General features: G+C 41.2%; 2 protein-coding genes across 2 annotated transcripts; both read right to left on the bottom strand.

The window, feature by feature from the left end:
* Positions 1 to 6,793: 6,793 nt before the first annotated feature.
* On the bottom strand, positions 6,794 to 9,422 carry cimip4 (ciliary microtubule inner protein 4). Its single transcript, XM_084185486.1, has 5 exons — positions 9,318 to 9,422; positions 8,535 to 8,618; positions 8,256 to 8,388; positions 7,971 to 8,081; positions 6,794 to 7,652 (listed from the first exon to the last, which is right to left on the bottom strand). Exons 2-5 carry the CDS (start codon positions 8,580 to 8,582, stop codon positions 7,573 to 7,575), a joined length of 372 nt encoding a protein of 123 aa, XP_084041612.1. The 5' UTR covers positions 8,583 to 8,618; positions 9,318 to 9,422; the 3' UTR covers positions 6,794 to 7,572.
* Positions 9,423 to 9,734: 312 nt separating this feature from the next.
* Positions 9,735 to 17,964, bottom strand: LOC311148170 (SUMO-conjugating enzyme UBC9-like). The gene is made up of 7 exons (XM_084185057.1): positions 17,650 to 17,964; positions 12,101 to 12,186; positions 11,917 to 12,000; positions 11,618 to 11,690; positions 11,028 to 11,137; positions 10,705 to 10,784; positions 9,735 to 10,523 (listed from the first exon to the last, which is right to left on the bottom strand). Exons 2-7 carry the CDS (start codon positions 12,164 to 12,166, stop codon positions 10,460 to 10,462), a joined length of 477 nt encoding a protein of 158 aa, XP_084041183.1. The 5' UTR covers positions 12,167 to 12,186; positions 17,650 to 17,964; the 3' UTR covers positions 9,735 to 10,459.
* Between the last annotated feature and the right edge of the window lie 6,588 nt (positions 17,965 to 24,552).

Here is a 24,552-nt window from a genome sequence, read left to right as displayed (position 1 = left end):
TTTGCACATCTTAACTCATGCTTTATCTTTTAGTACAGGAGGGCATTGTGCAACACTCTCTTTATGTAAACGGTGAGAAACAAAGCATTCAATAAACAAAGTGAAATTCAGGCTTGTGTCGCAACAACTGCCTGTTTGTTCACAGAAAGCGAGTGAATGCGTTGTTTGGTGCTTTGGCCATGATGGCATTTTGACACCCCCACAACTATAGGCTCTAGCTGAGTACTTTTCACTCTGCAGCACGGGTAAAGGGAGGCTTGCAGAAGAATGGCGGGGGGTAGGGTAGGTGACACACATGATGCTTGTTGAAAGGTCAGAGTCCGCTATGGCAGGAAGTTGGTGTGAGGCCTCAGTGTTATGTGTAGTTTGTGTACAGAGGCAATAAGAAAATAAGAAAAACAATCTCCATCTGTAGACCATGGGGGGGGGGGGGGGGGGGGGGGCTGTGGTGTGCGATGGGAGGAGGTGAGAACAATGTTTTGTAGAGAGAAGGTGTACTAATAATATCGCAACACCTCTGCGGTTTGCTAACTATAGGCCTTTTTGAGGTCTTGCTCGAAAAGTTGGGTGTTAATGTGCAACATGTCGTTTTTCAGACCCTTGTCCACCCGGTAAAATGAAGCGCCACATGCAAACTAATATTACCTCACGAACGTAATGGTGTTCTCCGTTTTACTCTAGGGCGCCCAGAAGCCGCACAAGACACGTCAGAAGGTAGCCCGGTACCAGTTAAAACATTTAATGGAAGAATATATGGAAGTAGTTTAGTGCCAAAAAAAAAAGTTAAATATGGACAAAAAATAAATGTAATAATTTCCTGATCTCTCAGATATAGGCCAGACACTTTAAAACAAACTTATTTGTTATTTATTTTTCGACAATGTGTTTGTCCATGAATGAATCTGTTAATCAATGTATTTCTATGGGCTAATAGCAGTAATGCCAAATTCAATGTTTCATCAATTAATAAAAAAGAATGAAAAAGATACCTAAAGGGGTCATAACATTCTAAATCAAATAGCTAAATGATCCTTGGTATGACCATCTTAAAACAATTCCATATGTTAGCTTAGTAGAACGTTTTTTGTAATTACTGTAAGTGGGGCCCGGATTCTATCATTCTAATCAGATTGAAATCATATCCTAACTCCATAATGAGTCTCATTTGGTGTTCAAACATGTATTTTTAGAAATATGATATACAGTGCATTCGGAAAGTATTCAGACCCCCTGACTTTTTCCACATCTTGTTACGTTACAGCCTTATTCTAAAATTGATTAAATTGTTTTTTTCCTTCATCAATCTACACACAATGCCCCATAATGACGAAGTAAAAACTGGTTTTTAGACATTTTTGCACATCTATAATAAACAAAAACAACTGAAATATCACATTCAGACCCTTTACTCAGTACTTTGTTGAAGCACCTTTGGCAGCGATTACAGCCTCGAGTCTTCTTGGGTATGACACTACAAGCTTGGCACCCCTGTATTTGGGGAGTTTCTCACATTCTCTCTGCAGATCCTCTCAAGCTCTGTCAGGTTGGATGGGGAGCGTAGCTGCACAGCTATTTTCAGGTCTCTTCAGAGATGTTCGATTGGGTTCAAGTCCGGAATATGGCTGGGCCACTCAAAGACATTCAGACTTGTCCCGAAGCCACTCCTGCATTGTCTTGGCTGTGTGCTTAGGGTCGTTGTCCTGTTGGAAGGTGAACCTTCGCCCCAGTCTGAGGTCCTGAGCGCTCTGGAGCAGGTTTTCATCAAGGATCTCTCTGTACTTTGCTCCATTCATCTTTCCCTCGATCCTGACTAGTCTCACAGTCCCTGCCGCTGAAAAACATTCCCACAGCATGATGCTGCCACCACCATGCTTCACCGTAGAGATGGTGCCAGGTTTCCTCCAGATGTGACACTTGGTATTCAGACCAATGAGTTTAATCTTGGTTTCATCAGATCAGAGAATCTTGTTTCTCATGGTCTGAGAGTCCTTTAGGTGCCTTTTGGCAAACTACAAGCAGGCTGTCATGTGCATTTACTGAGGATTGGCTTCCGTCTGGCCACTCTACCATAAAGGCCTGACTGGTAGAGTGCTGCAGAGATTGTTGTCCTTCTGGAAGGTTCTCCCATCTCCACAGAGGAACTCTGGAGCTCTGTCAGAGCGACCATCGGGTTCTTGGTCACCTCCCTGACCAAGCCCTTCTCCCCCGATTGCTCAGTTTGGCCGGGCGGCCAACTCTAGGAAGAGTCTTGGTTGTTCCAAACTTCTTCCATCTAAGAATGATGGAAGCCATTGTGTTCTTGGGGACCTTCAATGCTGCAGACATTTTTTGGTACCCTTCCCCAGATCTGTGCCTCTACACAATCCTGTCTCTGAGCTCTACGGACAATTCCTTTGACCTCATGTCTTGGTTTTTGCTCTGACATGCACTGTCAACTGTGGGACCTTATATAGACAGGTGTGTGCCTTTCCAAATCATGTCCAATCAATTGAATTTACCACAGGTGGACTCCAATCAAGTTGTAGAAACATCTAAAGGATGATCAATTGGAAACAGGAGGCACCTGAGTTCAATTTCGATGTCTCATAGCAAATTGTCTGAATACTTATGTAAATAAGGTATTTATGTTTTTAATTTTTTATACATTTGCAAAAGTTTCTAAAAAACAGTTTTCGATTTGTCATTATGGGGTATTGTGTGTAGATTGATGAGGAAATTGTTTAATTTAAAACATTTTAGAATAAGGCTGTAACGTAACAAAATGTGGAAAATGGTAAGTTGTCTGAATACTTTCCGAATGCACTGTACTTGGTTAATTATTATTTTTTTTTTAATAGAGTGAAAAGTCACGGCTGGGCTAATAATGGAAGTGCTTGTGACAACCACAAGTCAAGGACTGAGCGTAGATGTGGTGCAGAAATCAAGCGCAGGACAACAGAGGCTCTTCAACAGTCTTTAGTGAGGATCAAAACAATACAAAAGACTCACGGCAAAATCCCAGCCGGAGGGCAAGCGAAAAATTACGCACACAGAAAACAGTGCGTAACCCAAACTGCGCACACAGTGCGGACACTCTCTTCAAAACAAAACAGAACGAGAGAGAACAAACTGACGCCTAGCTGACACAAAACAATTACACACAACACATGACAAAACCTAAGAGAACTTATAGGGCACATAATCAACACTAACAAAGAACAGGTGTACAAACAGACCAAACCAAACGAACATCGAAACATAGAACGGTGGCAGCTAGTACTCCGGAGACGACGACCGCTGAAGCCTGCCCGAACAAGGAGGAGAAGCAGCCTCGGCCGACACCGTGACACCACATTTACTGAAAATAAGATACAGTGGGGGGAAAAAAGTATTTAGTCAGACACCAATTGTGCAAGTTGTCCCACTTAAAAAGATGAGAGAGGCCTGTAATTTTCATCATAGGTACACGTCAACTATGACAGACAAATTGAGATTTTTTTTTCCAGAAAATCACATTGTAGGATATTTAATGAATTTATTTGCAAATTATGGTGGAAAATAAGTATTTGGTCACCTACAAACAAGCAAGATTTTTGGCTCTCACAGACCTGTAACTTCTTCTTTAAGAGGCTCCTCTGTCCTCCACTCGTTACGTGTATTAATGGCACCTGTTTGAACTTGTTATCAGTATAAAAGACACCTGTCCACAACCTCAAACAGTCACACTCCAAACTCCACTATTGCCAAGACCAAAGAGCTGTCAAAGGACACCAGAAACGAAATTGTAGACCTGCACCAGGCTGGGAAGACTGAATCTGCAATAGGTAAGCAGCTTGGTTTGAATAAATCAACTGTGGGAGCAATTATTAGGAAATCTCCCTCGATCTGGGGCTCCACGCAAGATCTCACCCTGTGGGGTCAAAATGATCACAAGAATGGTGAGCAAAAATCCCAGAACCACACGGGGGGACCTAGTGAATGACCTGCAGAGAGCTGGGACCAAAGTAACAAAGCCTACCATCAGTAACACACTACGCCGCCAGGGACTCAAATCCTGCAGTGCCAGACGTGTCCCCCTGCTTAAGCCAGTACATGTCCAGGCCCGTCTGAAGTTTGCTAGAGTGCATTTGGATGATCCAGAAGAGGATTGGGAGAATGTCATATGGTCAGATGAAACCAAAATATAACTTGTTGGTAAAAACTCAACTCGTCGTGTTTGGAGGACAAAGAATGCTGAGTTGCATCCAAAGAACACCATACCTACTGTGAAGCATGGGGGTGGAAACATCATGCTTTGGGGCTGTTTTTCTGCAAAGGGACCAGGACGACTGATCCGTGTAAAGGAAAGAATGAATGGGGCCATGTATCGTGAGATTTTGAGTGAAAACCTCCTTCCATCAGCAAGGGCATTGAAGATGAAACGTGGCTGGGTCTTTCAGCATGACAATGATCCCAAACACACCGCCCGGGCAACGAAGGAGTGGCTTCGTAAGATGCATTTCAAGGTCCTAGATGGCCTAGCCAGTCTCCAGGTCTCAACCCCATAGAAAATCTTTGGAGGGAGTTGAAAGTCCGTGTTGCCCAGCGACAGCCCCAAAACATCACTGCTCTAGAGGAGATCTGGATGGAGGAATGGGCCAAAATACCAGCAACAGTGTGTGAAAACCTTGTGAAGACTTACAGAAAACGTTTGACCTGTGTCATTGCCAACAAAGGGTATAAAACAAAATATTGAGAAACTTTTGTTATTAACAAAATACTTATTTTCCACCATAATTTGCAAATAAATTCATTAGAAATCCTACAATGTGATTTTCTGGATTATTTTTCCTCATTTTGTCTGTCATAGTTGACGTGTACCTATGATGAAAATTACAGGCCTCTCTCATCTTTTTAAGTGGGAGAACTTGCACAATTGGTGGCTGACTAAATACTTTTTTTCCCCACTGTACACTACATATACAAAAGTATGTGGACACCCCATCAAATTAGTGGATTCAGCTATTTCAGCCACACCCGTTGCTGACAGGTGTATAAAATCGAGTACACAGCCATGCAATCTCCGTAGACAAACATTGGCAGTAGAATGGCCTTACTGAAGAGCTCAGTGACTTTCAACATGGCCGTTCGTCAAATTTCTGCCCTGCTAGAGCTGCTCCAGTCAACTGTAAGTGCTGTAATTGTGACGCGGAAACGTCTAGAAGCAACAACCGCTCAGCTGCGAAGTGGTAGGCCACACAAGCTCACAGAATGAGACCGGCGAGTGCTGAAGCGCATAAAAATTGTCTGTCCTCGGTTGCAACACTCACTACCGAGTTCCAAACTGCCTCTGGAAGCAACGTCAGCACTATAACTGTTCGTCGGGAGCTTCATAAAATGGGTTTACATGGCTGAGCAGCCGCACACGCCTAAGATCACCATGCGCAATGCCAAGCGCCGGCTGGGGTGGTGTAAAGCTTGCCGCTATTGGACTCTGGAGCAGTTGAAACATGTTCTCTGGAGTGATGAATCACGCTTCACCATCTGGCAACACGACGGACAAATCTGGGTTTGGCAGATCCCAGGAGAACGCTACCTGCCCAAATGCATAATGCCAACTGTAAAGTTTGGTGGAGGAGGAATAATGATCTGGGGCTGTTTTTCATAGTTTGGACTAGGCCCCTTAGTTGCAGTGAAGGGAAATCTCAACGCTACAGCATACAATGACATTCTAGACAATTCTGTGATTCCAACTTTGTGGCAACAGTTTGGGGAAGGCCCTTCCTGTTTCAGCATGACAATGACCCTGTGCACAAAGCGAGGTCCATAGAGAAATGGTTTGTCGAGATCGGTGTGGAAGAACTTTACTGGCCTGCACAAGAGCCCTATCCTCAACCCCATCGAACACCTTTGGGATGAATTGGAACGCCGACTGCGAGCCAGACCTAATCGCCCAACATCAGTGCTCGACCTCACTAATGCTCTTGTGGCTGAATGGAAGCAAGTCCATGCAGCAATGTTACAACATCTAGTGGAAAGCCTTCCCAGAAGAGTGGAGGCTCTTATAGCAGCAAAGGGGGGACCAACTCCATATTAATGTCCATGATTTTGGAATGAGATGTTCGACGAGTAGGTGTCCACATACCTTTAGTCATGTAGTGTACTTTTAAAACATTATATTGTAGAAAAAAGTGGAAGGTGGCTTTGAACCAGCAACCTTGCCAGAGATTGAATGTGTGCAAAGCTGTCATCAAGGCAAAGGATGGCTACTTTGAAGAATCTCAAATATAAAATATATTTTGATTTGTTTAACACTTTTTTGGCTACTACATGATTCCATATGTGTTATTTCATTGTTTTGACGTCTTCACCATTATTCTACAATGTAGAAAATATTAAAAAATAAAGACGAACCCTTGAATGAGTAGGTGTGTCCACTTTTGACTGGTCCTTTAGATATATAGATAGGTAATTTCCTTAATCTGACACCACAGTCATCAAGAAATATGTAAGAGTAACATGACGGACAACCCCCCCCCCCCCCCCCCCCCAACATCTCAGTATTACTTCCACTGGCCTCAGTATGACAGTTTATTTGTTGTTGTTGAGTGAGTAAGGTGAATTAGTATAATTTCAAAAAGCACCTCTTTGATCCTCTAAAGCCCCAGTATGGATATTACTATAGTCTCTAGACCAAACACGACAACAAAGAGAGAGATGAGGTTGTGACAAAAAGACAGTTTCTGTGGTTTGTCGTTGAAACCTCGGCAGTGATGCTGCCACTTTACATTAGTCTGCTACTTGTTCATGGTAAAAAGACATCCGAGACAAAAATCCCCTCCAACTGTTGTCATCCTTTGAGCTTTTTTATTCTTTCCAGTTTCATTCATTTCATCCGTTTCTTATTATTGTCATTTGAGCAACTTCAATGATAATATGGTCAGGTGGATTATAGCTACTTGCATGTACATTTGAGATTTGTGCAAATATCTACTTCAATATTACTTCAAAATGTACATGAAGAAAACTTCAAAGCTGCTACTACAACTTTCCAACCTCAAAAGAAACCTTGGTTGATGTGGTAACCACCTAATTGTGGTTTATGTAATCTTCATTTGTTGGGAAAACTGTATTTACATTTTACCGTCTTATCTGAATATCGATAGATGCTATTTTAGGTTGCTGGTTTAACCGACAATCACTTTCAGCGGGTTTCACAAATATGAGTAGATTTTTTGATGACAGCTAAGAATTCATCCCCTCAGAATAAGTGAGGCTTACAATACACAGAAAATCAGATAACTAAGGGATGCTGTTCTGATTTTATTGTGTTAAAAGAGAGATCATGAACTTGTATCTACATTAAAATGTGTTGGAATGTGTTTAGAGGTCAGGAGCTAGTGCGTGGGTTGTTTTTGTACTTCTGAGAGTTTGTGGCAATGGGTGTGTGTGTGCATGTGCGTGTGCGTGCATGCATGAGCAACGGTGAGCGAGCGTACCAGAAAGGTGTTGTAAGGGCTTGCATGTAGATATATGTGTAAAAAGGGGTGTAAATGATGTGGAGAGTGCATGGGCGCTGCGGTGAGGGTGTGAAATGGCCACTGCACCATGGCCTCATTTAGACCCCTTGTTCTCCATTGCCTTTAGTGCCTTGTTCAACTTCTGGTTCACAATGTTTCTTTCTGTCCATCTCACTATGAAAGAACAAATGAAAGGAGGGAGAATGAAAAGGGAGTTTGGGTTTAAGTGGATGTAGCAAGGATAGTGCTAGTAGTCATATCATTGGTAGTAGTAATCAAATAAGTTGTGTTTATTATTAGCTTATTATCTAGCTATTATTATCCTCCATACCTGAAACCTTATTAATGAGGCGTTTATCATTTATTGCACTCAAAGCATATTATGAATAATGTAGCACTATTTGTATTCATAGTACTACTAGGAGTGGTAATAGTAGTGGTAGTAATAGTTGCTGATATAGCAATAAGTGGCATTAGCAGCAGGTCACTCACCCATGTCATCAGTCCTGCGGCCGTACCAACGCTGGGGGTCTGTAGGAGGAGCGGGCAAGGGGTGACCGATGTAGGACTCTTTTACCAGGGACTTCCACACCAGAGGAGCTCCTGGAAAGAATAGAATAGAATAGAAGCATGGACAGGAAAAGAAAAGAAAAGAACATGACCATTAAACAGAGGAACAGCAATCCTTGACTGTATATGTCACTGCCTGTGCTGATAATCCACTTTGTTATCATACTGAATGAGGGATGCCCAACAATGACCTGGTGCAACACTGACCTGGAAAAATGTTTGTGCGCAGACAGTGTCCCAGGCTGTGGTAGGAACAGTGGGGATGGACGAAGACTGACCCTGTGTCAGTGTAGTGAGGCAGCAAGAGAGGAGGAACCTCCGGGCATGCTAAAACGCTCACCTTCAACACACACACACACACATACACACACACACACACAGAGTTGCAAAAATATAATTGAGAGCTCTGTAGTGTGCATAGGTTGTGGTGGAATACCAAGTTTTGGGATATCAACTGAATTATTCCACCCCTCCTACGCTACTGACCTGCGGCTTGTCTCCAACTGTTGTCTCTGGCTGGCCCGTGGAGGTCATTGCCTTGACTAACAAACGAGAGCTGCGAAGAGGATTCTAGGTAATGTAAACAGAGAGCAGAACTAAAGAATGCACTGCCTGACCACAAGTGTTCTTGTTCTTGGTACAGTCCTGCAGGTTTCCCATGTCAACATTCACTGTCCAGTGTTCCATCAAAAGATGCAGCATTATAAACTCATTTATAATAAATCTAATGATGCACAAACATTTGGGCAACCATGAGCCATAACAAATCAACATATGATAAATCCATAAATAGAAATTAAAATACGTTACTAGATTTATAGTAACTGTTTGACAGAGTATTGGCTTTCAATAGGACTATTTGGCACTCAAAAGGTTAATGTGAATGCAACAGAGAATTATCTTGTGCTGCCCTCCCGCGGATAAGATTACATTTGCACAACTGACAGGTGCGTCTACTTTCAAAATCGCTAATTTACAGAATACTGGGACGCTGAAGGACTAGGCCTATTTATTCTGTTACACAAGTGTCCGCATTAGCGTTCAAATATATAATCTCACCCTCATTAGGACATAGCCTAAACCAAAGCAGAAAAATGTGACAACCTTATTTTCCTGACATGAATACATTGTAGCTGGGACATGTGGACTACGATAACCATTGTTGACGTTTAATTATCACGTGTAAGGGGCATTACATAGAATGTCCGTAAGTGAGAAATTACATTTTATATTATTTTGTGGGAAAAGTTACAACCTAAATATACTTACATCTGTGCTTCGGTTCAGAGCCTCAGTCACTGTGTATTTTTGCGATCCTGCGGCTACCTTACCTCAATAAATCAAGATTTTTCTGATTCCCACGCATTGTGCAATAAGCGTGAGGAGTAACACGTTATCTGGATAATGATGTCATAATTATCCTAAAAGGTAGTTACGTGAAGGGGACTCCGATACAGTGTAGAGCGCATTACCTCAAATTTGAACTCCATTTTCAGCGCTAAAGGTCAGTCAGTTATCCAATACAACACCACCACAGAAAAAATAAAAACGTATACCTCCCTCATAACAGTTTAAATAAAGCCTACCCTACTAAATAGACTCATATCCTGTACATTTCCCACACACAGCCAAAAACAAATTCAAATGTCAGCAAAGAAAATTAAAGGACAAACAGTTTTGTATTTTCCATTCAATTAACTTTATTTCACAATTCTTACATTTAAAATGTGTTCATTACTTTTAATACCACACAAAATATCAACTTGCTAAAACAATAGAAAGTAACATAAGATCCATATGGACCTAAATATTTATATTATGTACATACACTCAAGTCTTTGGAGGTAAACCTCTTCAGCTCTCTATGCAGCACATTCTCAGGTCTGACATCCACCTTATTAAAGGGGCATCCCAATAAAATCTACAATAAAATTCAATGTGACCAGACATTTGGAAAAATAAGGCTCCCTTACGTTTTGTTGATTTTCTATTTGTTTTTTTGATAATTTATTTTAGTACAGATTCAGTTTCAAAATGATGTATCATACACCGCAATTTGAAATTATTTGTTATTAAACCTTATGGCTATTTGATAAGACTTAATATCAGGCAAAGTAGCATCCTGATTTACAGATCACAAATGCAAATGGTGTCTTATTAAATTATATGAAAGTGTTTTAGGCATGTGATTTAGGCATGTTTTAGAAGTGAACTAGGCAAAACAAAAGTATTTTGGACAAAAATATGATTTTTGTTTTAAAACAGCTCTCATGTAGGCTAAATTACATTTTTCTCATGTAAAGAAGAACATCAAATTGTAGATTGATCATTGGATTGGTCCTCTAAGTGCTGCTTGCTGTTCAGTACCCAGGTGTTGTATCAAGCTTCTCAGGTAGATGGTCAGCTGAGCTTTATGTGGGGGCAAACTTCTTGGCCTGCGCCCTCACCCTCTTCTCATAGTCCATTCTGTTCTGACTAAAAGAGGCAACAAAGGGGGATTAGTCCATTATGAAATTGAGTATCACCTAACAAGGTTATACTTTTCAGTTTAACAAAGTGAGATTGTGTATGTTTGCAAGTGTCTTATAAAGCACACTAAGTGCCCCTTTACCAGTATCAATTATACAGTAGAACATTCAAAAAGAGAAGAACTCACCAGTAAATTGTGTAGGCTTCTGCTTGTGCTGGGTCTTGGATGTTGGGTTCATTGAGAAGCTCTTGGATACCCAACAGGATCTGTGAATACAAAACAGATGAAGTCAGCTTTTAGAATGGATTGAAATACAAAACAACGCAGATCAGAACACAATCACTCGACCGGGGAGTACCATGCTTTGATCCACATAAAAAATACAGTATTTTGATGCCTGTTGAGCCAATGTCGTGCATTCCTCCAAACCGGTGAAATCACTGATACCTCTCCAATTGTTTGTGTGTGTGATTATGTGTGTTTATGTGTGTGTGTGTATATATATGTGCCTGTTTGATGGTGATGGCTGGCCTCCAGTCCTTCTCCTCCTCCAAGATGGAAAGACACACCGTGCCAGATGGGTAGACATTGGGGTGGAAAATGGGTGGCTCAAACTTGCCTGAGAGGAAATAGAATAGATGATTTCTGTTGACTTCCTTATCATCGATATAAAAAATTACTAGGAACAACACACTGCACATTAGGGGTGTTAAAATGTTTAAATAAAGTTGGGATTGTTAAAGTTAAGAAAAAACCCTAACTGTTTTGTTTTTCACAAAATATAAATCAAAGTGTAGTTATCACAAAACTACCACTAATAGGTCCCGATGAAAGCAAGAACAGCATGACAACTTCCTCTCTCTCCCCCTGCAGGAAGCACGATGTAGACCATCTGAATACACGTGGAATTTTATGATTTTTTAAATAGTTTAAACAGACCTCTCCCCCAAATGGCTGTTTAAATGTTAAGAAAAATTGTCAATTTGTCACATCCCTACTGCACATAGATATTATGTAATAATCTTATCCAACAGCCAACAAATGGATCAGACAGTGACAACACTTTCCTATTGAGGTACCCATGTGCAGGTTTACTCACATTTTGGCGGCGAGGAAGGATAGTCATCTTTGAACAGCATTCGGAGTTTGTATTGGCCTCCCTCCCACAGTGTCTAGAGAATTGAAGAACATAGTTATTACATTCTTTAATTGTTCCAGCTCATACACACTATAAAAACCACCTTTAACTCAGAACACATCAGTTTGCATTTGTACTTGTGTTGGCCATTTTATGATGAACTATAAGAAACAATATATCAGTTTACTCATTCTGACAGACTGGTAGTGGTTGTTGGGTCTTGTTAGAATAAAAACTACAGAATGTGAAAGTTGACAAACCCCCTTCTTCCCTGGAATGGCACATTCCCAGTTCATGAGGTTCATAGTGCCATCAGGATTTTTGGTAGGCACAGCAACAAAACCCTGAGAGAGAGAGGGAGGGAATGAGGTTTGAGGAACAAGCTTGCCTTCCCCAAATCATCAGAACAAGTTTATATTCATTGTTTGTATGGTAGCTACTCACAAATGGGTGGTCTTTCCTCCATGCTTTGCGCTCCTGTGACAGTCTGCTAAGAGCGATACCAGACATTTCTACTCATTAACACAGTCCTGTGGGGAGACAGAAACACACTAAATTAACATGGCTAGATAGCTACGCATCCTTGTTCTCTAGTGGTTTTGCTAACAAACATTGTTATTAGAAATGTCATGATATACTATAGTTGGGTTGAGGGTTGGGGAGTAACTGATAACATGTAATCAGTTACATGTAAAATGATTACAAAACACCTCACTGTAATCAGTTACATTACAAGCAAAACATATTGTAATCAGATTACAGACACTTTTGAAAAACTAGATGGATTACTTTTAAATTCAGAAAGGATTTTTGCGGCATTTTTGGACAGGAAATTAGTAACTCACAGATTACATTTAGAAAGGGCCCGGCCAGGCCCGGCAGGTAGCCTAGTGGTTAAGAGCCTTGGGACAGTAGCCAAAAGGTCACTGGTTCAAATCCCTGAGCCGACTAGGCGAAAAATCTGTCGATGTGCCCTTGAGCAAGTCGCTTAACCACAATTGCTCCTGTAAATCGTTCTGGATAAGAGCGTCTGAAAATGACAAAAATGTAAGTGTACAATTTTGACTTGCCATATTACTCTTGAAAAATTCGTATTTACATTTACGTCATTTAGCAGACGCTCTTATCCAGAGCGACTTACAAATTGGTGCATTCACCTTATAGCCAGTGGGTGTTATTTTTTTTGTTTTTTTATGACATGAAGTTCAAATCAAATCAATTTGTATTTGTCAAATGTGCCAAATACAACAGGTGTAGACCTTACAGTGAAATACTTACTTACAAGCCCTTAACCAACAATGCAATTTTAAGAAAGAACACAAAATAAAATACTAAAAAAACATTAAATAAAAAAATATGAAATAAAAGTAACAAATAATTAAAGAGCAGCAGTAAAATAACAATAGCGAGGCTATATACAGGGGGTACCGGTTAGTCGAGGTAATAGGTACATGTAGGTAGAGTTATTAAAGAGACTATGCATTGATAATAAACAGAGTAGCAGCAGCGTAAAGGGGGGGGGGGGGGGGGGGGGCAATGCAAATAGTCTGGGTAGCCATTTCATTAGATGTTCAGGAGTCTTATGGCTTGGGGGTAGAAGCTATTTAGAAGCCACTTGGACCTAGACTTGCCGTGTGGTAGCAGAGAGTACAGTCTGACTAGGGTGGCTGGAGTCTTTGACCATTTTTAGGGCCTTCCTCTGACACCGCTTGTTATAGAGGTCCTGGATGGCAGGAAGCTTGGCCCCAGTGATGTACAGTCGTGGTCAGAAGTTTTGAGAATGACACAAATACTAATTTTCACAAAGTCTGCTGCCTCAGTTTTGATGATGGCAATTTGCATATACTCCAGAATGTCATGAAGAGTGATCAGATGAATTGCAATTAATTGCAAAGTCCCTCTTTGCCATGAAAATGAACTTAATCCCCAAAAAACATTTCCACTGCATTTCAGCCCTGCCACAAAAGGACCAGCTGACATGTCAGTGATTCTCTCGTTAACACAGGTGAGAGTGTTGACGAGGACAAGGCTGGAGATCACTCTGTCATGCTGATTGAGTTAGAACAGACTGGAAGCTTTAAAAGGAGGGTAGTGCTTGAAATAATTGTTCTTCCTCTGTTAACCATGGTTAGCTGCAAGGAAACATGTGCCGTCATCATTGCTTTGCACAAAAAGGGCTTCACAGGCAAGGATATTGCTGCTAGTAAGATTGCACCTAAATCAACCATTTATCGGATCATCAAGAACTTCAAGGAGAGAGGTTCAATTGGCGTCAGGGCGGCGTCAGGGCACCCAAGAAAGTCCAGCAAGCTCCAGGACCGTCTCCTAAAGTTGCAAAGAAGCAAAGCAAAGAAGCCACTTCTCTCCAGGAAAAACATCAGGGACAGACTGATATTCTGCAAAAGGTACAGGGATTGGACTGCTGAGGACTGGGGTAAAGTCATTTTCTCTGATGAATCCCCTTTCCGATTGTTTGGGGCATCCGGAAAACACCTCGTCTGGAGAAGACAAGGTGAGCACTACCTTCAGTCCTGTGTCATGCCAACAGTAAATCATCCTGAGACCATTCATGTGTGGGGTTGCTTCTCAGCCAAGGGAGTGGGCTCACTCACAATTTTGCCTAAGAACACAGCCATGAATAAAGAATGGTACCAACACATCCTCCGAGAGCAACTTCTCCCAACCATCCAAGAACAGTTTGGTGACAACCAATGCCTTTTCCAGCATGATGGAGCACCTTGCCATAAGGCAAAAGTGATAACTAAGTGGCTCGGGGAACAAAACATTGAAATGTTGGGTCCATGGCCAGGAAACTCCCCAGACCTTAATCCCATTGAGAGGCGGGTGGACAAACAAAAACCCACAAATTCTGACAAACTCCAAGCATTGCTTATGCAAGAATGGGCTGCCATCAGTCAGGATGTGGCCCAGAAGTTAATTGACAGCATGCCAGGGCGGATTGCAGAGGTCTTGAAAAAGAAGGGTCAACACTGCAAATATTGACTCTTTGCATAAACGTAATGTAATTGTCAATAAAAGCCTTTGACACTTATGGAATGCTTGTAATTATACTTCAGTATACCATAGCAACATCTGACAAAAATATCTCATAACACTGAAGCAGCGAACTTTGTGAAGACCAATACTTGTGTCATTCTCAAAACTTTTGACCACGACTGTACTAGGCCGTACGCACTACCCTCTGTAGTGCCTTGTGGTCGGAGGCTGAGCAGTTGCCATACCAGGCAGTGATGCAACCAGTCAGGATGCTCTCGATTGTGCAGCTGTTGAACCTTTTGAGGATCTGAGGATGCATGCCAAATCTTTTCAGTCTCCTTAGAGGGAATAGGTTTTGTCATGCCCTCTTCACGACTGTCTTGGTGTGCTTGGACCATGTTAGTTTGTTGGTGACGTGGACACCAAGGAACTTGAAGCTCTCAACCTGCTCCACTACAGCCCCATCGATGAGAATGGGGACGTGCTCGGTCCTCTTCTTTTTCCTGTATTCCACAATCATCTCCTTTGTCTTAATCACGTTGAGGGAGAGGTTGTTGTCCTGGCACCACACGGCCAGGTCTCTTAACTTGAAAGCTAATGAACCTCTTCACTAGCTAGCTATAAAGATTTTCCCTCATTAAATTTTGGATAGCAATGAAGTGGATGGTGCACTGGCCATACACCACAAACCCCCGAGGTGCCTTATTGCTATTATAAGCTGGTTACCAACATATAATTAGACCACTAAATAGTACACTGCTCAAAAAAATAAAGGGAACACTTAAACAACACAATGTAACTCCAAGTCAATCACACTTCTGTGAAATCAAACTGTCCACTTAGGAAGCAACACTGATTGACAATAAATTGCACATGCTGTTGTGCAAATGGAATAGACAACAGGTGGAAATTATAGGCAATTAGCAAGACACCCCCAATAAAGGACTGGTTTTGCAGGTGGTGACCACAGACCACTTCTCAGTTCCTATGCTTCCTGGCTGATGTTTTGGTCACTTTTGAATGCTGGCGGTGCTTTCACTCTAGTGGTAGCATGAGACGGAGTCTACAACCCACACAAGTGGCTCAGGTAGTGCAGCTCATCCAGGATGGCACATCAATGCGAGCTGTGGCAAGAAGGTTTGCTGTGTCTGTCAGCGTAGTGTCCAGAGCATGGAGGCACTACCCGGAGACAGGCCAGTACATCAGGAGACGTGGAGGAGGCCATAAGAGGGCAACAACGCAGCAGCAGGACTGCTACCTCCGCCTTTGTGCAAGGAGGAGCACTGCCAGAGCCCTGCAAAATGACCTCCAGCAGGCCACAAATGTGCATATGTCTGCTCAAACGGTCAGAAACAGACTCCATGAGGGTGGTATGAGGGCCCGACGTCCACAGGTGGGGGTTGTGCCTACAGCCCAACACCGTGCAGGACGTTTGGCATTTGCCAGAGAACACCAAGATTGGCAAATTCGCCACTGGCGCCCTGTGCTCTTCACAGATGAAAGCAGGTTCACACTGAGCACATGTGATAGACGTGACAGAGTCTGGAGACGCCGTGGAGAACGTTCTGCTGCCTGCAACATCCTCCAGCATGACCGTTTTGGCGGTGGGTCAGTCATGGTGTGGGGTGGCATTTCTTTGGGGGGGCCGCACAGCCCTCCATGTGCTCGCCAGAGGTAGCCTGACTGCCATTAGGTACCGAGATGAAATCCTCAGACCCCTTGTGAGACCATATGCTGGTACGGTTGGCCCTGGGTTCCTCCTAATGCAAGACAATGCTAGACCTCATGTGGCTGGAGTGTGTCAGCAGTTCCTGCAAGAGGAAGGCATTGATGCTATGGACTGGCCCGCCCGTTCCCCAGACCTGAATCCAATTGAGCACACCTGGGACATCATGTCTCGCTCCATCCACCAACGCCACGTTGCACCACAGACTGTCCAGGAGCATGCCCAGGCATTGTAGGGAGGTCATACAGGCACGTGGAGGCCACACACACTACTGAGCCTCATTTTGACTTGTTTTAAGGACATTACATCAAAGTTGGATCAGCCTGTAGTGTGGTTTTCCACTTTAATTTTGAGGGTGACTCCAAATCCAGACCTCCATGGGTTGATAAATTTGATTTCCATTGATAATTTTTGTGTGATTTTGTTGTCAGCACATTCAACTATGTAAAGAAAAAAAGTATTTAATAAGATTATTTCATTCATTCAGATCTAGGATGTGTTATTTCAGTATTCCCTTTATTTTTTTGAGCAGTGTAATTTGTCATACCTATGGTATACAGTCTGATATATCACATCTTTCAGCCAATCAACATTCAGGGCTCGAACCACCCACTTTATAACTAAATGTATACCATGGCATTGTTGAATACTCGTTTCTGATTGGCTTGAAGGGTATTCTAGAGTGTTCATTATTCCCTAACATTCATGGAAGAATTAAATGGCTATTTCAATCTTACATGTTCTATGTTTGACCTGCTTTTGAACGCAAAAGTCGAATTCAAAACATTATTGGCATTGTTGAATTCGATTTTCATATTAGCAAGCTAGGACTGATGGGTTAGCTAAACTAGCAAATCTGTTTGTAAAGTTACCAAGGCAACTACTGTAGCTATGTAGTAAACTTGTTAACTACTTCAAAGGTGTTGAACACATTTCTACCTATAAATTAACACACTTCTAGCAACTAATGTATTAATTTATAGCCATGGTATAAAAGGGATAATCAACTAGGGGCTCTATGCGTTCTCTGGAAAATAATGCAACTCCGTGGAACGTGTGTTCCACGACGCGCTAGGTCATCATTTCCCATAGAACGCATAGCCCCTCGTTGATTAACCCTTACATATGGCTCTGGTTATTGGTATTGCCAGTAGCTAGCTAGCAGTCTAATTAGCAAACAAATCATCAAACTAGCCAACGAACTTACACCTGTAAGCCTAGTTAGCTAATATATTAAAGTTTGTGTACAGGTAATTGGTTAGTTGCTTACCTTAAAATCAAATTGATACTGGCTAGATGGCGTTCGCTTGTTGGTGTTTGTCAACGCTAACGTTAGCTAGGGGGTGGCTAAAAACAATGAGCTTGGTCCGTGGCTCGGTCGCCTATTTTCTTTACTATCAAAACTAGCTAAAGCTGACGATGCTTTCGTGCTAATAATTCGACCAAGTTAGTTCCCCTGACATAAATCGATAGATTGTGAGATTTCCTTATCCGTTACCGCACACGTGAATACCTGAACGATTGCATTCAGCTAGTTAGCTCGCTAAAGAAAGAGGACCTCAATTTGTTTATCTCGACATAACCTACAGGCACTTCGCAGGGCACCTTTCATGGGCTTTCTTTTCGGCCATCTTTGGTGTGGGGCTGTGTTGGCTTCATCTGGTGTTGTACAATTTCTTAGAGATATGTTATATATACTATTAGGGATTTATTATTCTTCTAAACTGATAGGATGACTAACTTAGAAAGAATGCATTCTTGACTGGGCTAATGTAGGCTGTGACACCTGGCAAGGCTGTGATTGATGTGAAGAGAAGATAAGGATTGTGTCTTCAAATACAAGACTATAATGGTTCATTGTGATCTATGAGTCTTCCTTTGACATGGGAATGATGTCTAAGGGAGCTGGCTCTTCTCACTATGACAGGTTGTTATGATAATCTTGTGTCTGGCTGGAGTGTGTAACAAATGGCGCCGAGGAGATGAGACCAACCCCCTGCATCAACGTATTGGCTGAGAAAGTTTAAACTGCTCAAGTCTTTACTCTAATTGGCCAGCAGAGAAGTGGGAAACTTCCTCTGTCAGAGTATTTGGGTATTGTTTCTAGAGAAATGTGTTAGTTCTCTGGAATGTCCTGCGAGGCATATCAGAGAGCCCGTATATACGAAACATCATATTTACCATTGAAGGTTTTTGCATTAATTAAAATAACTAGTATACCTTAGAAGTCGTGTTGACCTCTTTTGTTCCTGATACCAGATTTGAATTGACGCGACTTTGACAATTGGTGATACCCGTCGTGATCTGGTAGAAGGGACTTCGCTGGATACTTTCCGGCCCATTGGTCATCTCTTTCATTGGACTGTGTTTCACAAAAAGTCCGGACAAAATTAAAGGTAAGCAGATGCCTATTGTTAAATAACTGAAAATCTGCAAATTGGCTTTATTCAAATTAATTTTGTGAAACAACTGTCTGATGTAAGTGAACTAAATTATGAAACTATTATGAGTAGACAAGCACAATATTGTGACATGCAAACCTTTGCTAAATGTGATGTTTAAAAAACCATGGTACCAGAGAGTATTTGTTCTATCGGCAAGGTCCGTAACTACGAGGGTACGGCTAGGTTCGGAGAAAATACTGACATCTATCGGCAAGGTCCGTAACTGCGAGGGTACGGCTAGGTTCGAAGGTACAGGGATTAATTGGCTTAGGTAATTGCTATCGGCAAGGTTCGTAACTACGAGAGTACGACTAGGTTCGAAGAATTACACCGGCAAGGTCCGTAACTGCGAGGGTACGGCTAGGTTCGGGAAATTTTAGATAATACTGGTGACTGGCAAGGTCCGTAACTAAGGGTTGCGGCTAGGTTCAGCACAGTGTTTTGAATAAAATAGAAGAGGCTGTGTGCCCAAATAGATTGTGTGTGGAACATGGGTGTAATTGATGACTGTGTGACATATTTGACTGTATGATAGGATTATGACTGTGTATTGTGAGTGAGGGCGATAACTGTGCACTATTTTTGCTGGGTGATAACTGTATACTACGCTTAACTGTGTACCATTTTTGGCTGTGAATACAAAGAATATTTTAAAACAGTAAATAATGAGAATTACAAATAGGAAATAAGGTTTAAATTGTGCAAACGTTAACAAAAAACACCCATAGGAGGTACTATAAAAGTTAGACAGTGCGAGTGTTGTCGTATGCATGAAAGTGTGAATGATAAACCTGTATATCTTGATAGAAAACAAATTGGGAATCATAAGACGTCTGTGGCTGTCCAAACGGTATAATTTGGGAATAACTGTTGGATTTGTGGTTGCTTAAACCATATAACCCGTTAAAAACAATTGGGAACATAAAGCTAAAGTGATGAATTGTGTGACTGAACTAAAACGGTTGAATTCATATATTGAAATATAACGTTTGGTGTTTGAAATAGCATAATACTGCTTTTGAATAGTTGTGTCGAAACAATTCGGTTTAGTATTTGATTTGAGGTTTGATGTTTGACATAGAATAATACTGGTTTTAGGTGCTTGGTTTGGGCTACTTGGTTTATTATTTGATCTAACGTTTGATGTTTGACCGTGCAAAATACTGGTTAAACAATTAGAGCGAAATAATTCGGTTTATCGTTTAAATATAAACATGCACCAACTTTAACTAATTAGGTGGGGGAGAATCACCGAAAATTGACCAGAGGTATTAAATTCCCGGGGATGCCAGTTATCTCTGTGATTTCACACTTAAAACGTTCCATATAAATGGTTGTGTGAAAGGTACAATTAAGCTGAGATTAAGTCTTTCCTAGTGATTGAGTTGTCTAAAGAAAATCCTTTGATAGGGATCCAGTTGCTTCTGTGACTTCACATAAGTATAAGGTTGTGTGAAGGGTGGCAGTTGAACTGAGACTATGTTTTAGGACGCTCTGGTAACCTAAATTTTTTAAGGTATTGTATTCTAATTGGCAGTTTTGTTTTGCTGTGTTTATATTTTAACGTGTCTGTGTTTTTATGTATTATAACGTGTAATGGATGATGGGAAGTTATAGTGAGACTTATGAGACCGAACACCAATCTGTGGAATTGAGTGAATTTGACCTAGGGTTTCAGGAACCGGGGACTGGGGAGACTGATATTGAAGTTGTGCATGATTCTAGAACAAGCGTGAGATAACTAAAGCGTGGTGTGTGCTGTGTGTAGAGATTACTGCATTGGTATATGTGACTGGAATTCTGATTCTTATGATAATAATTGCATTACAAATTATATAAATTAGCCTCTTTATATGCGAGGGTGTCATACATGAGATAAGTCTGTATTTGCTACCGATAATACATCCAAGATAGAGAAAGCAAGATGGCAGGACCAAACATAAACATACCCAAATTCAATGAATACATAGAACAACGAATGACAGGGAGAGTAATGCCAGGTCCACCAAGGGAGGGAGGTCATATGCCCGCCCTTGATGTACAACAGATAGAAATGACTGATTATGTGAAGAAATTGACGGAATTTTCTGCAGCACTCTCTTCTCAGGCGCAGAAGGCCCAAGAGGGGGAGCTGTCGGGAAGTACGCTGACACTGAAGGTAAACGTGGGAGGCTGGGTGAGGGTTAAAGTCCACAAGAGAAAGTGGCTGGAACCCAGGTGGACTGGATCGTACGAAGTGAAGGAGGTTACTTCACACTCAGTCCAGGTCAGAGGTAAATTAGGCGCACACTGACACCATCTAACTCATTGCACACCAGCCCCCACTCCTTCTAGATCACTGACAGAAGTCAGGGCTGATTGCAATCCTGACAACACAATGAAGAAACCCTTATGGGAACAACAATCTCACTCAGGGTGAAGAAGAACTTTTTCCCCCTGGGAGAGATTGGGAGTGTCTGAATGTTTGTATGTATGTTTTCTGATAGGAATTGGACTCCTGCTGGGCACTCCTTATGAGGTGTTGTTCTTTTACATTACATTTGAGTCATTTAGCAGACGCTCTTGTCTAGAGCAATTTATGGGAACAAATTGGGGTTGAGTGCCTTGCTCGAGGGCACATCGGCAGATTTTTCGCCTGGTCGGCTCGGGGATTGGAACCGGCGACCTCTCGGTTGTTGGCGTGGCGCTATTGGTTACTAAACTGCCAGCCGCCCCATATGAGTTTAAGATTGTGGCGTTGTTGGATAATATGATGGCGGAATAAACTGACCATAAGTAATGTTGTTTTAGACGTAATGTATAATATAGTACAAAACAAATAGAGGGTTAAATTGAACTAATTATCATGGTAGAGCTAACGTAGTACAGTGAGGGAACTTCATTTTGTGTCAGAGGGTAAGATGAGATCATTAATGGTACTATTAGTGGAAATCTATTTATCATTTCAAGGCATGGAGTAATAATCTGCATTTATGAGTGTGAATTCCACGGCTGCTGTGTTGATTGAATGGGTACGATGGAGTATTTGGTTTGGTAATGTTGAATGGAGTATTTGTAGCGAGCGTGTTTAGGGGTTAAATAGAAAAACTAAATTATACAATAGGGAATCAAAGAGAGAGATAGTTTTTTGCTGAGGTGAAAGCTACTGCGATTTTCATTTGGTGACGTCACTTGCTCTATGAACTGGAAGTAGTTACTTTGAGAGCATCGCAGATGGTGTGAAGTGACTGGCGTTGTCCCTGGTTCGAACACAGGTAGGGACAGTAGACAAAGCTTTCGCAATGGGGCTATATACCTGAAAGGTTGAATTAGATAGCTTAAATAGAAGTATTCTAGGAAAGTCTATGTAAATATGTTATAAGGTTACCATGCGCTCTCCCCGAAGGAGCAAGGGGAGGGTGAGAGACAGTATAGTTCAGATGATAAGAATGTCATTAAGCGTATGCTGACCAACGATAGCAAGTATTTGTTTTATTAATTAGGGCATAATCAGAGAGAACAGTTAAATAAATTGAATAGAGAACTGAAATGGGTTAGCGGGGAAATACAAGATAGATGGACCATTTTGAAACGATAATTTATTTTGGTTAGGATGAAAATATGCATTGGCTGTTGTGCTGGGGAATAGCACCAGCCTGTAGTGGGTTATGGATTTGTTACATAAACTTATATTTTAAATTAAAGTGATGGAATAGGCTACAAATATAACATTATCAGAAAGAATACACAATATAATGTGAAATAGTTATTACAAGTATTATTGATAGTTATTACAGTTATTATCATTGATCCAGTAATGATATAAGGATAGTAGAGGAAGGCAGGGGATTTAATCTCATTTAGGGAAGTTATATTAGAAAGAAAATACCATTAAATGAGGGAACATTTGATGTAACTGTGATTGTATTGGCTAAAAACTCAAATATGACATATACAAGGAGGACAGGAACAGTAGAAGGGAAGACAGGTTTTCCTAGGGGGTTGAATAAATAATTGATAAATGGATCATTTGAGATGAGATCACATGTAGCAGAGTTAGGGTAATCAATTAAATAATCATAGTATACTCGAGGAATTTTGAGTGGTTTAATGGATTAGTTAGGAGGAATTAGAATGATACAAACAATTATTGATGGGTTAAGACTGGGAATATCTATCATGTTTTGTGTGTACTACCATCTTTAGAATATAACTAGGAGAAAGAGATTAGCTCATCTCAGTTAGGCAGAATTTAGGTCATAAAAGTGAGCTATCAAATTGAGTGAGGCCTGGCTATTTGTGATTGTTGTTTTTTCAAATTGGGTTAAAATGGGTTCACAGAGCCAGAGGCTGTACAGAGAAAGGTGGAGCCCCCATGTTGTCCTAGTGAAAGAACATTCAGAGGAATGTTTATCACTAGGTAAATATATAAAACAAGGGAAGAACATTACTGACTGGCAGAATACACAAAATGGGGATCAGTATGGCCACTCCACTGGGAGATATAGAATAAAGTTAAATGGGAGAGCAAAAACCCAGCCCAGTGTCCATCTGGAGATAAGTTTTAACGGATGACAGGAAGAGATTTTCTTAACTCAGGAACAGGAGGGTGAGTTAGCAGCAATTCTGTTCAAATTATGGTCACAAGGACAACAGATGTAGGACTAATAAAGGGGGTAGCTCCAGTACAAGTGATTCCTCGATTCAATAATAGACCATACCAAAAATGATACTATGAAACCAGAAGCAATAAAAGGGATAACACCTACATTTGAGAATTTACTTAAGGGAGAGGTGATAATTCCTGGAGATGTGGTACAATGAAACTCTCCATTATTTCCTGTTAGAAAGGAGGCACCTAGCGCCGACTGGAGGATGGTCATGGACTTACAGTTAGTTTAATATAAATATCATTCCCAGAGTTCCATGTGTACAAAATCCACATACATTGATGAACCAATTGAAACCAGAGAACTCCTATTTTACAGTGATAGATTTAGCTAATGCTTTCTTTAGCATCCAAGTTCATCCGGATAGTTAGGGGTGGTTTGGCTTTACTTTTCAGGGAAGGAAATGGACTTAGGCTAGGATGCCTCAAGGCTACTCGGAAAGTCTTACAATCTTTGCCCAGGCTATAACTAAAAATTTGGGAAAGTTTGAACATAGGGAAGGATGCAAATGTTAATTTATGTAGATGATATTCTATTGGCTAATCCCACTCAGGAGGGATGTAAGGAGGGATACAATCCAATTGTTAACCTTCCTGGAAGAACAGGGACACAAAGTGAGCAGAAAGAAACTTAAACTTTGGTAGATCGAGGTCATTTACCTAGGACACACTATAACACAGGAGGGGAGAATGTTAAACTCATCCAGGAAAACTGCTATATTTGGAGCGCCAAAACCGTTAAAACAAAAAACAAATGATGAGCTTATTGGTAATGATAAAGTGCTGTAAAGTTTGCGTACTCCATTATGTACTGCATACGGGTAAATTAAGTGATCTTATCTATGGGGAGGCAATGGTAGCCCATGGTAAAGTAATTTGGAACTCTAAGGAGGCATACATACATCAGAGATGTTATCCAAATGGTAGAGAGTAACGAGGGATATGACATTGGTAGTGATTTAAAGATGATTAGGTTTTCTGGTGGGCTATTAGATATAACTGGGTTAATCATGAACATAGAGATTTTTATTCTTTGTTGCTAGACAGAAGACTTAGGTGACTTAAGAAATAGACTTGTCAT

This window comes from Coregonus lavaretus (assembly GCF_964263955.1).
Source record: "Coregonus lavaretus genome assembly, chromosome: 2".
Classification (NCBI taxonomy): domain Eukaryota; kingdom Metazoa; phylum Chordata; class Actinopteri; order Salmoniformes; family Salmonidae; genus Coregonus; species Coregonus lavaretus.
The sequence above is the reverse complement of the archived record's forward strand: the minus strand, read 5'-3'. Positions and strand labels throughout refer to the sequence as shown.